This window comes from Canis lupus, chromosome 3 (genome assembly GCF_003254725.2).
Source record: "Canis lupus dingo isolate Sandy chromosome 3, ASM325472v2, whole genome shotgun sequence".
Lineage (NCBI taxonomy): Eukaryota > Metazoa > Chordata > Mammalia > Carnivora > Canidae > Canis > Canis lupus.
The window spans coordinates 14,676,649-14,692,336 of record NC_064245.1 but is presented as its reverse complement, the minus strand read 5'-3'; the positions used below and the strand labels follow the sequence as shown (position 1 = coordinate 14,692,336).

General features: G+C 33.6%; 1 protein-coding gene across 3 annotated transcripts in view; it reads left to right on the top strand.

Moving 5' to 3' along the window:
* Window positions 1–14,744, top strand: part of SLF1 (SMC5-SMC6 complex localization factor 1) — an 84,453-nt gene extending 69,709 nt beyond the window's left edge. For all 3 annotated transcript variants that reach the window (XM_025437179.3, XM_025437180.3, XM_049108231.1), the window contains 6 exons: window positions 5,361–5,506; window positions 6,707–6,870; window positions 7,652–7,785; window positions 9,714–9,806; window positions 10,215–10,397; window positions 13,743–14,744. In XM_025437179.3, coding sequence (XP_025292964.1) covers window positions 5,361–5,506; window positions 6,707–6,870; window positions 7,652–7,785; window positions 9,714–9,806; window positions 10,215–10,397; window positions 13,743–14,224 — 1,202 coding nt within the window. In that variant the 3' untranslated portion in view covers window positions 14,225–14,744. The remainder of the gene's footprint in view (window positions 1–5,360; window positions 5,507–6,706; window positions 6,871–7,651; window positions 7,786–9,713; window positions 9,807–10,214; window positions 10,398–13,742) is intronic.
* Window positions 14,745–15,688: the final 944 nt, after the last annotated feature.

Below are 15,688 nucleotides of genomic sequence, written 5' to 3'. Positions count from 1 at the left end.
ATGTAAATTTTCTACACCCATATACTCTAAGACCCAAGAGCCATTCTTTGAAATGCAAACTTTTGGGAGAAGTTTTTTGTTTTTTTGTGTTTTTGTTTTTATCAGAAGTAGTCCACAAAGGAACTGTTTGGAAATAAAGCTAATAAAAAAATCTTAAATGTAATTTCCATAAATACTGAAGAGCTTTAGCCATCTGAGCAGGTGAACTTATTCCACTTGTCAAAACAAAATTTGGATCTAACTGCTCTTTTATAAACTAGTGAGTTTTACATTATACCCATCTCCTGGCTAAAATTTTAAAACATAAACTGTTAAGGGTGTTTGCAGGTGTGTGTGTGTGTGTGTATGTGGTAGATGTATAACATTATTCTATCTCCAGATAGTATTGCTAAAATTTTAAAAAGAAGTCTACTTAATTGGCTTAAAGCAAAAAGTCCATATAAATGGACTTTGTCTAATGTCTTATGACGGTTTTCATAGGTAATCTAAATATAATTGTTGAGATTAAGTGCATTAGGTAGATAGATGTAAGTAGGATAGAGTTTTTAGGTGAATTTTTTTCTACATAATTATATTTTATGGCATATGTACTTAAATAGCTTTCCAAATCTCTTTGCTAACTTCTTAAACCCTACAGAGTTTTTCTCAATCAAGTTAAATGGTGGAAATTCATTAAATACCTAGATCATTTCTAAATTGATGAAATACATTACTGTATAAAGGTTTATCTACTTCTGGTTTCCTTTTACAGAGGAACTAAAGATACTTGGTGTGTTGGTAAACTTGTCTTTTGTCACTTTTGCAAGTTTAGTATGAGGAACAATATGCTTTTGGAGATTGTAGAATATATTCAAAATTTACTGGTAATAGCACAATTGTCTAGTTTCTAATTTTCACTGGAAATTAAATTTTCTAAGGGTTAAGGATTTTAATTAATGTATGTAATTAAGACTACTGGAAATAATAGGAAAAATAACTCCACATGCAAGGAAAATAAATTGAGTTTTTGGCTAAGAAAAGGTATGAGGTATGGAGATGTGTTTTTGATAAGGGAGAAATAAATAATTTAGTCTTGATTGTTTCATAATGTGAAAGAGAATTTTACCTTGTGTGGTCAAGTTGGCTAGAATTAAATGAGTTTATTATATTTTTTTAAAGAATAACCTTTGATACCAGTAATGTACTCATGTTTAAGTAAAACAAAATATTTTTTCATCTGCTAAAGTTTTCTTAGAAGATCTGTTTGCTTTTGATAATGTAAAAGGTATTTCTTCACCTTTTAAATAATCAGCCTAGAAAACAAAGATTCTCTGTGTTATCAAAATAATTTCCTTCGTTGTCTTTGTCAAGTCTTTGATTACCTAAGAAAACAGGCTTCTCTATTAAAAGAGCGAAGATTTTGTTTTGTTTTTTTCTCAACTAAATTTCTGTATTTGAGTGCAGTCTTTGTCACTTTCGTTAAATTATTTCGCAGTGGCTTATGATCCTGTTTGACCAAGGATTGTAAAATCTTTTGATATTCTTGACAAACTTCCCAAAATTAAATTCTAAATGAAGTCTTTTTTGACTTTTAATTAAATTTGGGATTTTGCAGATGTCTGGAATATTGTAAAAGAATGTTCTCTCTCCTTGTCATATGAGTGATTCTAAACTAATTAGGTTTAAATCATATGGGAAACACTGTCAAATAAGAAGTAATACTTAAGGCTTCTTTATGTTGTATTTGTATAGGTGTAATGAATGAAGTGTTCCAAAAATAATAGAAAATTCCCAGAAATCTGATATGTCCTGGTATAATGTTATCACTTGTAATTCTAGCTATGGTCTTAAAATGTGTGCCATAGAAATGACTGAATTTTCTTGTTAATTACATTGTAATGAACTCTTAGCAGACCCTTAAGCACAGCCATTTTTAAGTCTGTCATTTATAGAGATTTATTCTACTCTGTTGCCTTTGTGAATACATTTCATACTTCAAATTAATGGAAAGGACTGTGACAAATACTCTAGAATATGTTTCTGATCATTTTAAGATTTTAACATTTACCTGGATATGGATTTGCAGAGCTCTGATGGAGAAACATGGCTTCATAAAACTGCAAATTTAAGATCAAGAATGAATTTTATGGGACTGAATAAACTAATGAGACCGATTATGATTTTTATGAGTTTTTGTTTGAAACATTGCTGGGTCTTTAATGTTAAATTTTTCACTTTCAAGGAAACTTTACAAGTGGGTGAAGTATACCTTTGTAAACAAAGATGAAACTCATACTTTTTCTCCCTACCTGATCTCTCTGGAAGTGAGAAGCTTCTTATTATTCTTATTTTCATGACAGTGTAGTTATTTGCATAAGTTGAATAAGAAACTGTTCTCCTTTAACAGGACACAATTGGAAACATTGGTTGTGTTGCCAAAACTTTGGCTGGAATGTCATATTTGAGAATGTGCATAGAATCAGATATGACCAGACAGCTTTAAGGAACTAAGCCTGATTTCATGGAGCCATTAAATCCCCTTGGAAAAACAGCCTGGTACCTTGCTTTCAGGGTTCCCAGCAGCCTTACCAGGTAAACAAGGTCACTTCCTGGCAGGCTCAGAAACCTGGATGTTTTAGAGACCTCGAGGAAAGAATTTACCCACATCAATAGCATCTATAGGTATAAAGCCTGATGGCAGGACCTTGGCTTGGCTTCCTAGTCTTAAAATCTTCTAAAAGTTCAATCTGAGATGTGCCTGTCTGGCTCACTTGGAAGATTATGCAACTCTTGATCTCCGGTCTTGAGTTCAAGCCCCACGTTGGGTGTAGAGATTATAAAGAAAGATAAACAAAATGCAAATAATAATAATAATAATAATGAAAGTTCAATCAGAGATTCCTTATGAAAAGTTCCAAAAAAGCAAATCTCGAAGAGCCTGTATGGTCAGTAACTATTCTGGCTGCACTTATGTAAATAACCAGACCACATTTACTAAAACAAGACTTGATTTTCGAATGACATAGTTTTATTGTGGTTATAGTTGATTAAATGGAGGTGACTGTAGAGAGAAAAATTGTTTTAGTAATACATGTTTATGGATATCAAATTCTGTTGCAGCTGTTGTCTTTGAGGTTTTGTTTTTTGCCCGTAAACTGGACTAGATCCTAAATTCATCTAGGTCCCTCCAGTATTTGGCTGTAACTGTCCAAACTGACCTTTCTAAATTTTCTCCCACCTTTCTGACTTGGAAACTTTGAGAACTGAAACTGCCCTTTTCTTGAAGCTGTGGAGGCAAAAGCTAGACAACTTGATATAAACTTTAGAGAAACGATCACAGCAGCTCATGCATGGACAGTTTTCATGCTTATTGCTGTGTGGCCACTCAGAAAACTCACCAAAGACCCTGAAACTGCAAACCATGAAAATCTTTCAGTTTGCTACTGCCTGCCCTCATTACATCTGAAGATGTTTTGAGTCAGGCATCTAGAAATCTTGACTGACTGCCTTCACAACTTAGTGATTTAGATTATACTCTACCGCAACTCTTAATATTTGCTATTCTTTTGCTTCCATACAAATAACAGTAAATTCCTGATATTTTGTACAGTGTAGACCTTATTTGGGAGCCCACCATCATCCCTCCCTCCTGAAATGAGTCACAACTTTTCTAATTAAACTGATCACTTCTCAGGGCTAAGATACTCGGTCAGTGAGATGGTGCAGTCTACCAACTCAACTTTTAGAATGTGAGGTAGAACTAAAGGGGAACAGAATATGCTACCCTAGAATCTGCCACTTTGGTATGTGGGTTAGTTTGAGCTGAAGCCAATCAAGAATCAAGAGACTCAGGAAGAACTTTTCATTACTCCCTTAACTGCCTAAAAGAACTTAGATATAGGGACTGGTCCAGAAAGAGCTATCACCAGGGATAACTACACAGCATATACGATATAAGCTAGGGCTAGTTTGGCAAAGCTTGTTCGTTTAGGTTCCTCTCTGTGTTCCATTGTCTCTTCACAGCATGTCATATTTGTTTACCGAACATTTGCTTTTCCCGTCTTTCTAAAAATTGACTTCCTGGGGATCCCTGGATGTCTCAGCAGTTTAGCGTCTGCCTTCAGCCCAGGGCATGGTCCTGGAGTCCCGGGACTGAGTCCCACGTCAGGTTCCCTGCATGGAGTCTGCTTCTACCTCTGCCTGTGTCTCTGCCTGCCTCTCTCTCTCTCTCTCTCTCTCTCATGAATAAATAAGTAAAATATTTAGAATAAATAAATAAATAAATAAAAATTGTCTTCCTTTCCTTTGAAGCCCCAGACCCCACCCCCATTCTCCTTAACTCAGTATGGCTTATAAACCTCAATTACCTATCTTGAACCTCTCACCTCTATGAAGCTCCCATATGAAAATAATCAAAATTTTCTCCCATTAATCTGTCTTAATTTAATTAGTAGACCAGCCAAAAGAACTTAGAAGGCTAAGTGAAAAATTTTTTCTCCCCTACAGTAGTAAATCTGCTGTATTGTATAATATAACTTTTTTCTCCTGTTTTAATTTTAGCTCCTGAATTGTTCTTATTCTTTATATTCCACATTATCATCCATCCTGTTACTTATACAGAGTATCAATGGAGAATTCATAACATCAAATAGATTATTTTACATGGGAAATAGTTATTTTCATTACTTTCAGTTCTTTTGTATATTTTTGCAATTCCATATTGTTGGAAAACGAGGTTTTTGGAAGTAGAGATTGGAGGCTGTTGGTGTTTTTTTTTTGGTTCCGTCATTTAAAATTATAGTTCCCTCCCCCCATATCCTATAATGGAGTGGGTACAAACTTCTAAGGAAGTCCTTGTATGTTCTCTTGTCTTACATTTTCCTTTTCTTTACATTTATTTCTCTGGAGTGATAGGATTCATGGATGTTGTCAAGGGAAGGGGTCTAATGTCTTTCTTCCTGTCAGCTCAAATTAAATAACATTCATGTCCATTAAAAAAAACAGGTACTGGTTTGCCAAAGGCACAACCCTATTATAGGAAAAGATCCTTAACATTAATCAGAAAAGATAGTGATAAAACCCCATACCTATCTATTTATATATCATCTCACTATTCATCTGTGTATATACCTAATTTCAAGATCTTTATTTAAAATAATAAAAAGTAATGATAGTTTCAAATATGAGAATATATGCCATAAAAAAATTTCTTGAAAGGCAAGGAGTAGTATTTGGTTTTTGTGGTTTAAAATTATATGGATAACTCTTACTGGTGTAGGAATCATCATTAGAATGAATAAAACCCATGCAGAAAATATTCTATAGACAGAACTTTTATAGGGTATAGCAATAACTAGACTTACTTCTCTTGTTTTGTACAGACTTTACTTCACAGGAATTAGAGATTTTCATTTGTTCCTTTTCCTCCTCCTGGCTTCAAATGTTTGTTGCAGAGGCCGTCTTTAAAAAGTTGTGTTTACAGAGTTCCATCAGTATTTCTTCTGAGCCACTCTCTCTTCAGAAAATGGTAAGACCACTCTGTCCTAGTTCTTCTAATTGCCAAGAAGTGAGTTCATAAGTTCCATTTTATTTTTTAATTTTTTTATAAGTTCCATTTTAAAATTGTCTTTTGTTATTTCTAATAGTTGGACAGAACTTGTTAATCTTAAATCTTTCAAATTTACTTAAATCTATGTAAACTTTCAAATCTATTTAAGAGTGGGTATTTTTCAGCCTCAAAAATGAAGTGTGATGAGTGATAGAAATTTTAATTACTTGAGAGTAATTAAAGGTTGATGACAGAAAAATAATACAAAAACCTTTGTTTCTTTATCATTTGTCCCAGCACATAAGATAATTATTTTGGAAAAACCTCGATCCAAAAGAATTTTGTGTAGTATTTAAAAAGCAAAATTTGTCAATGATGCCAAAGGTTGTTCCTTTTTATTTTATATATACACCTATATAAGCTGCATTTGATTCAAGGTTTTCCAGTTTTGTCTTGGCTTTTTCTTTCTTTTTTTTAGATTTTATTTATTTATTCACGTATGACACAGGGAGAGGCAGACATTAGCAGAGGGAGAAGCAGGCTCCCTGTGGGGAGCCTGATCTGGACTCGATCCCAGGACCACAGGTCCTACTGGGGTCACTCCCTGAGCCAAAGGCAGAACCTGAGTCACCCAGTCGACCCTATCTTGGCTATCTTTAGTTAATATCTACTGTCGTCAGTATTTCTTCAACAAATAAGAAATATGCTAGTTTATTGGTCAGATTGGACAAATACTGTTTTGCAGTAATCCTTATCCTTAACGACTTTTGCTCTTCTTATTCCACTTATTCCAGACCTGTCTGTCAAAGGAAGGCATTACCAAAATGGAAATGACAAAATACCGTTTGTACATAAACCATAAATATTTAAAATATGCAAATGAACCATAACAACTTGGGCATTAGACTAATCCAAATGAGAACTTTGTTAAAAGAGTATCAAAAGTGAATTTGAAAAAATAATTATTTCAAGAAGATATTTTTCGTTTTGCGTCTGTCATGTTAATGACGTAGAACTAGAAGCTTTCTTTAACATGTTCAAATGAGAAAGGATAACAGCCATAGTGATAAAACCAAGATCATATAACTAAACGTAATGGTAAATGAATTTGGTAATTTCTTTTGACTGCTTTCCAGGTCTTTATAGTTGAGAAAGCAATATAATATTATTTTGCAACAGGTGTATTCCTATTTGCCAGCTCTGGGGAAGACTGGTGTGCATGGGACTGGAAAGATGCAGATACCAAAGAAAACGGGACAGCGGCCTTGCCTTGAATCTCAGAGAGCCTTATTAATGCTAAATGGTACAAAACAGAAACAAGTTGAAGGGCTGCCAGAGTTACCGTAAGTGATGCTTATATAGCAACTTTTTTTTTTTTTTTAATATAGCCCTTTTTCGGACAAATTCCTTAAACTTTATCCTTACCTATATTGTTGTCTGAATATATAATTCAAACTGAAAAGTGAGTTTGAGATGTATAGGTACATACATATGATCAACACCATTGCTTTCTTTAATTCAAGGTACATATTTTCTTTGGATTAAGATCAAGTGCTTTTCAAAAGAAAATGCAACTGTTTTTTCAAAATCTTTAATACTATTTTTGCCTGTTTTTAAAATTATTATTTGTATATACTAAAGATTGGATTTCAAAATCCATAGGCACATAAGATACTCTGAATTGTTAGAGTAGCTTACCCCACACGCGAGACCTTTTCTAAAAGTATGCTCTAAAAAATTCATAAAACCTTAAAATGTTTTTAGGAAGAATCGGATCAGAATATGAAAATAAGAATGGGGAGCAGGAGCCTGCATTTGGATCTTAGCATTTTGCTGTTTTCTCTTTGCCAAATGTAGTTTACTTGGTCTCTTCCTCTACATGACATTCCATATTCATAAACTTTTCAGTGGGCAGTTGGGGGTATGAGGTTAATAAAAATGAATGCATAAAAATTTGTTACTGCACATTCAAAATAAATATAAAAACAAGCAGTAAATATTTGAATGAATAAGGGGGTTTAAATGAACAGGAGGCTAGATTTTTAAAAGTACTCACTATGTAATGTACACTGCCATGCCTTGGTGAAAAACAAGCTTTCATTTTTTTTCTTACTTTATTTTCAGAGAGCTGAACCTTGCTAAATGTTCCTCATCGTTAAAAAGATTGAAAAAGAAATCAGAAGGAGAATTATCATGTTCCAAGGAGAATTGCCCCTCTTTAGTTACAAAGATGAATTTTCACAAGACTAATCTAAAAGGTATTCCAAGTATCTAAATTAATTCATGCTAGGAACTTCTCATGATTGTAGTCCGTATTTGCAAATTGTATACACTGGCCCCGATGAATCCTTGAACTTGACTATGTCCAGAAAATACCTTCTTGGGTAGCATATTATTTTTTGAACGGTCATGTGTGCAAAGAAAGTGATTGTTTAATACCCAGTAAATAGAATATTCCTCCCCTTCCTTTCTCCCCCTCCTCTTCAGATATTAGTTCATATTGAGCTCATTCCAGACTTGCCCGCCTTACTTTTCTATTCCACCTCAACCTGTGCAGCTTGGGATTAGAGTCTTTTGATTTGAAAGTATAATTCAGTCTTCATCTCTTTCAGTCCTAGACATTTTGTGAACAAAGAATGAGGAGTAGGCTATGTTACATAGCTGTGTTAAGCATATGGACTCTTTTCTCCCAGGCATTGAGCCCAGACTATGAAATGTGTTTGGCTTTTGGTTCTAACTATACTGGAACCTAAGTACCTAAAGGATGGAGTAACAAGAATAGTGCTGTAATAATTCACTTCTGCACTTCTTTTACTTAGTGACCTCTTAACTCACAAATATAAGTTAACCTTCCAAGAGTCTATACTTGGCTATAAGAAAATTGCTGAGTCTCTTGTTAATGAGCTGTATTGTGCTTTTAATACAAAAATTATCATTAGGACACTAATGTAAGTAGTAAGAGTGAAGCTCTTAAAATCTTTCAACATGATAAAACTTCATAATTGCATTTGATAAATTCAAAATAGCTGCCCATTTAGCTCAAAATGTGAAAAATGTATTAAAGTAGAACTCTGATATTAACCACACAATGTCCTTTTTTTTCTTTGTTTATTGTGTCAGAAGTAAAATGAATATGAATGACTTTAGTCTGAACAGCAGAGGGAACTGGGAGGGAGGAAGAGAACTGAGAAATAGTAGAGAAAAAACTTCAAAAGCTTTTCCTTGCATGTAAAAGAAATGTTTTGGTAGAAGTTACAGAGATAATCTATAAAATTGAACGCTGTAAAAATGTGCTACTTAGTATTTTATAGCAAGAAAGTTTGATTTGGTATTTCATTTGTTTTCTAAGCAATTGCTTATTATAAGTTTTTTTTTTTAAATTCCCTTTACATCAAATTATCACTTACATCTTATTAATCTTGGTTACAACAGAGATAGATATAAACCCTTTTAGCTAGCAGGCACTAATTGCATCCCTTGTAGAAAAACTTTACCATTTCATTTGTCACTCTTATTCAGCTTTAAATGGTACTAGGGTTTTTTTTTTTCGTGTGTGTGTGTGTGTGTGTGTGTGTGTGTGTGTGTGTTTATATTAAGATTCCCCCATTTCTCCTTCTCTGTGCTGCTGTAGCCAAGCCAGACAGCCTATTGAGAAGCAGCAAACCATCTGTTAATGGATTTGAAGTTCTGAATTATACTTGAGTGTGTAGAGGCACTCGTGCTTAGCCAGAAACATTCATTTGAATTAAGCTATAAATGCTGTATAAAAAAGAGCCATACATTTAACGTAGGTTCATGAATAAATTTAAGAGAGGGCAATTGCACTCTAAACTTTTATTGCTGCAAAACCCAGTATTTTTGGTGTTCTCTGATCATTTGGGGCTTTTATAGCAGGGTTGAAGCTTTAAACCTTGAACTAGGGGGAGACAATGCCTGTATTAAACCTTTTGCAGTAGAATTTTCATTGCTGAATTGCTGATAGAACAGAAGCTCTATGGATTGGTGGGTATCCCTCCCCCCTCTTTTTTTTTTTTTTTAATGCAAGAGATGTTTAAACCAGTCAAAAGGAAAACTCAATAAATAATTTTCTGGCATGTGGCCAGATCTCCTAGTTCATGCCCTTTGATTATTTTCTTTAGTTGATATCTTGTCTTCTCTGGAATAATCTATTAATTTTTTATGGCAGGAGAAACAGCCCTCCATAGAGCTTGCATAAATAACCAAGTGGAGAAATTGATTCTTCTTCTCTCTTTGCCAGGAATAGACATCAATGTTAAAGGTAAGTTCTACATTTTTGTAGTCTGATCCAGTGTCTTAATATTTGTGGCATTAAATAGTTTTGTGTCAACATTAAGAAAAATCATTTAAGTATATTTATCTAGCATAGCTTTCAAATATTACCAGTCGCAAAACCAAGAAATTCATCATATATTGATTTATAACTAATAGTGCAGAAACACTTTTGTCCATATTTTGATAGATCTCAAAATCAATATTTTTCAGCTGTTTTAATTTATTTTTCTTACAATTAGAAATAAGACTGTGCCTTAGGCATTTTTATCAAGACACGCTATTTCTGTATGAAGCATCTAGAAAGTCACACTGTTAAAGGAAGCAGAATATTGATACTTTACTACCAAAAGTCCTACTTTTGCTGTTTTAAAACTTGCCTTGATTTCTAATTTAGACAATGCTGGCTGGACGCCTTTGCATGAAGCCTGTAACTATGGCAACACAGTGTGTGTCCAGGAAATTTTGCAACGTTGTCCAGAGGTAGATCTGCTCACTCAAGTGGACGGGGTGACTCCTTTGCATGATGCACTGTCAAACGGACATGTAGAAATTGGCAAGCTGCTACTACAGCATGGGGGTGAGTGCATTTATGCTAAACGGGATTTGATAAATTATCCAGCTTTTTGATGAATTCCCTCAAAGGTAGATAGCATTTTTTGTTTAAGATCTATGAGGAGAAATGCCTTTATTTCATATTAGTGAAAAAGATAAAAAGTCTCCTAGAATGAAAGCACCTTTTATTTAATAGGGATACCTTTTCATAATATGTAAATATTTATTTTTATTAATTATAAAGCCTATTTAGGTTTTGTGTATTTAGGTTTGTGTATTTTGGATTGAGTGTGTTACGGTTTTAAATATTAGTACTTTTACTTAAAATGTGTAATGTCTTTGTGAACCAGCCATTTCTGAAAGCTTATTAATAAATGAATGTAAGTGTTCCATTGTGGTTACTTGGGTTTTCCATTCTTGTTTCATTTCTTGTATATAACAGCTAACTCGATTAATCTTTTTTTTTAATGAATTATTTCTTTACAGACTATGAAAAAAAAAAGATATCCTGGAATACCTTTTCTTCATTCACATTTTACAGTCAATTAAGTTACAGTGGGAAGAATTTTTTCAAATGGTGATAACTGTTATGCAGAGATTTTGAGATGGAGATAACTTTAGCTTAATATTCATCTGATGCTTTTTTTGATTTTTGATCTCTGCATTTCAGAAAGCACCCCACCCCCCTCTTCAGTGACATTCTTCTTATATGTAAACTGAATAATATAAATGTTATGTTAATTTTTTCTGATAAGCTGATTTGTGTTTTTAAAAGAGAAACAAAGGAAAAGTGATGACTAGCTTATAATGCAGAAATAAAAATTTGTGTAAATTTTCTGTTACTTTTATTTGTGCTGATTTTAACTTGAAATTAAAATTTTTTTTCTATAATTAAAGCTGTTTCATTCTGCATAAACATAAAATGCATATTTTCTTTAGATGTTCCCCCTCCCCCTCCTGTGTGTATGTGTATATACATACATATACATATATACGTGTGTGTGTGTGTGTGTGTGTGTGTGTGTGTGTGTCTGTGTATGTGGTTGTACAGCTTGGAAGTTTAAGCAATTTGGTTATTTATAGTCTTCTCCTGCCCCCTAAAGGCCTTAGTGTGTCTGTTTTACTGACACCATTTCATAATCAGTATATTTTTCAGTTCTTCCACTTTTTGAATATTCTATGTTTACTAAACCATGATGTTCTGTCTCCTAAGTGTTTTATTTTTCTGCTCAATCATGTATGTGACATTCGAAGCCCATATTTGGCCTTACTTCAAATGATCTAAGCAATATAAGAGCCATTATTGTATTAAGTCCAACTCTTTAGAAAGAGAATGGGATTATATTGATCAAAGTGAATTTTTCTATGGCTCTTGGTGAAGAATAGTATATGTATGAGTTCATTGCATTAGAGAAGCAACACCTACCTGTAGTTGATTTTATTGAGGTCCCTTGGCAGTTGTGCAGACTTACCTTTGCCTTACTCATATTCTGAGTTTGGACCTGTCAAATGGTTTAATACCATCATTATAGTAACTATATCATCCCTTCTTTGTGAATTAGTCTTGAAACAAGTAATTTCAGAAGTTTATTTATGTCTCTAGAACCTTTGCTTACTTTTGGTATCTTGTCCATAATTTTGTTGTTGGTTTTTAAGAAGGGTCACTTGGCGCAATTTTTTGAAATGTAATGAAAAGAGGGCAGCCCGGTGGCTCAGCGGTTGAGCACCGCCTTTGGCCCAGGGCATGATCCTGGAGACCCAGGATCAAGTCCCATGTTGGGCTCCCTGCATGGAGCCTGCTTCTCCTTCTGCCTGTGTTTCTGCCTCTCTCTCTCTCTCTCTCTCTCTCTCTCTCTCTCTCTCTGTCTCTCATGAATGAATGAATGACTGAATGAATGAATAAATAAATAAATAAATAAATAAATAAATAAATAAATAAATAAAATCTTTAAAAAAAATACAATGAAAAGAGAGCATTAATTTTTGTTTAGAATTTTCTTTTTTCCATAAAATTAAATAACATATTATTAGTGGTTGGTCATTTATATTAAATACAAATTATAAACTAGGCCATTATGTATATTTCATCAGATATATCATTAGGAATTTTTAACTATGATGTGTTCTCTGACAGTATGCTCTTATCTTGTATGTAGGTTCTTATTACTTCTTTTAGTTGTAAAACCTTACATCTCTGATGTTTTTTGTTTTTTTTTTTTAAAGATTTTATTTATTTATTCATGATAGTCACAGAGAGAGAGAGGCAGAGACACAGGCAGAGGGAGAAGCAGGCCCCATGCAGGGAGCCCGACGTGGGATTCGATCCCGGGTCTCCAGGATCACGCCCTGGGCCAAAGGCAGGCACTAAACCACTGCGCCACCCAGGGATCCCACATCTCTGATGTTTTAATGGCAGAGTGCATAAATAATAACAGTACTTGGCAGACAGAGGGACACAAAGTACTCAGTGCTGTGTGACCAAATACTGAGTCATTGTTGTTCCCCTCTCCACCTCCCATATTATCCTTGATTGCCTAGGGGGATAAACTCTTCAGTGTTTGCTAAGTAGATTTATAGGTCTAGGTAGGACAGAAAGATGAAATCTGGCTTTTGACTCAAAGTAGTTAACACTTAATTTTTTGTGAATCAGTTACCTATACTAAAAATTGAACATAAGCAAGGATAATTGAATAGTGTGATCTGTGTCTGTGCAAGGTTTTTACGGTCTTTGCTCTGTGCAGTCACCTATTAGCAGTGGAAGGAAGTAGTACTTTTTTCCTCTTGGTGAAATTATAAGATAACTTTAGAATCTTACACAGATTGAAGAAGAACATATTTTGTTAATATCTTCTGTGAACACTGAAATTCTCATTTCAAGATGACAACTTTTGAAGTTTTATATGCTTTTTAAAAATCCGTAATTAGGGATGCCTGGGTGGCTCAGTGGTTGAGCATCTGCCTTCAGGCTCAGGGCGTGCTCCCAAAGTCCTGGGATTGAGTCCCGTATCGGGCTCCTTGCATGGAGCCTGCTTCTCCTTCTGCCTGTGTCTCTGCCTCTCTCTCTCTCTGTGTCTCTCATGAATAATAAAATCTTTAATATTAATTAATTAAATTTGTAATTATATGTATTCTTTATTGAACTAAGGCATGTGCTTTAGGCAAATCTAACTAGACATTGACTAGAATTTGGGGGGTTTTTAATGCACCTTTATTAGACAGTCAATATGTATGACCAGTTAATTTTGTCAACGTGAATTAGTACAAAACGTGATTGTAAACAGAATCCTATGCTTTGGGAAAATGCAGAGAAAACAACTGTAAGCTACCAAAATAAAAATGTTTTAACATTGTGCATTTTCTTTTTTCACAGGCCCAGTGCTTTTACAGCAGAGAAACTCTAAGGGAGAATTGCCCTTGGATTATGTGGTATCATCTCAAATCAAGGAAGAACTATTTGCTATTACAAAAATAGAAGATACAGTGGAGAACTTTCATGCCCAAGCAGAGAAACATTTTTACCACCAGCAACTTGAATTCGGCTCATTTTTACTTAGTAGGATGTTGCTAAATTTTTGTTCAATTTTTGATTTATCTTCAGAGTTCCTCTTAGCTTTCAAAGGGTTAACTCACCTAAATGAGCTGCTTGTGGCTTGTAAGAATTATAAGGAAACTACCAGTGCTCATGCTGACTGGTTATTGGATCTCTATGCTAGAAATATAAAGACATTGCAGACGCTTCCAAATATTCTTAAGGAACTGCCTGAGAATTTAAAAGCGTGCCCTGGAGTGCACACTGAGGCCTTATTGGTGACATTGGAAATGATGTGTCGTTCAGTCACAGAGTTTTCATGATGATTCCAAAAAATAAGAGTCAACTTTCTAAACATACTTCTGGCTTGCTTTGTCATTTCTTATGGACTTCATAGTTTATTGATAAATATTTGATTTATTTATTGACAGAATTTGCAGCTTTGCTAAATTTCAAAAGCACTTAAAGAACTTCTGAAAACCCATAATGTATAGGCATTATCTTTTTCCTTGTTGTAGAATTTGATTCAAAAAGAGTTTCATTTGGTATACACTACTTTCATTAATCTTTATTATTTCTTGATCTGAAAGTGGTATTTATTTATATTGTACATGTAAAACATTTTAATTTAAATTTTTTTTTTTTTTTTTTTTTTTTTTCAAATCAAAATGTTCTCTCCTCTATTCCAGGGATTTTAGGTCTTAGAATCATGGCAAGGATATTCATGCAAATGTGCACCTATAAGCATGTAGCTCCCTGTTTATTCTCTGTAGGCTCTTGGACTAAAATACTCATTTTAGTTTTGTGTGTTTGTAAAATAAACATTTCTAAAATTTACAATAATACTCTCTTGGTTTTTAAATGAAGTGAATGTGCCAAGTTTGACAGTTTGATCCCTTGATCTACTTTCACAGTTTGTGTACAAAGTTTATTTCTACTCCATGTAACCACTGTTCTGTAAGTGAAAACATACTGGTGCATAGTAAGTCTTGCCAAATATTAAGATTATAAGCGGTAACTAAGTAATAGATTTGAGATTATCTAAAATCTTAATGTGTAGTATGAATTTACGTTTCAATTTGCAGTTTTTTTCCTAACATCAATTTATCGTAAAACTAAAAGAAAGGGTGTGGATAATAACCACTTTTGAAATTGGAGTTGCTTTCCTAGTGGGAATAAGTTACATTGTGGTACAGCTGGAAAAGAAACATTAAAACTTCCATTTAGCTTTTATGTAACTAAAGTGATGATCTCACAGCAATTAATCTGCTAAAGAAGCACACTTTAGTTTTATCTTGGAAATAGATCTTTTAACAAGATACAAATTCTGAGTGTTTTATTACTGGGTTTATAATCTAAACTGAAAACTGTTACATTAGTATATCAGTTCTGAATAAAAATCAAGGGTTTTTTTTCCTATATTTTTAAGTCAGTAATTTTTTACACATACTATAAGAAATATTAGTTGTGTCTAGTTAGCCTTCAAATGTGAAATCCTATAAAGTCTCATTAATATTTACTCAATCTAAAAATATATATATATATATATTTACTCAATCTGCCAGACTATTAGAGAAGCCGTGTGACGTAGCAGAGACTGAGGAACATTAAAATGCTCAGATTTAGTAAAGTGTTTCCTAACATGATAAGAACATTTTTATTCCAAATAGCCACTTTATTACTTCACTTGTGAAAGCATCTGGAATAATGTTTACTTGGTAAACTAACACAAACTTAACATAGTTTTGACATTTAGCAGGCATAGTTACAAATGCCTAATTTATTAT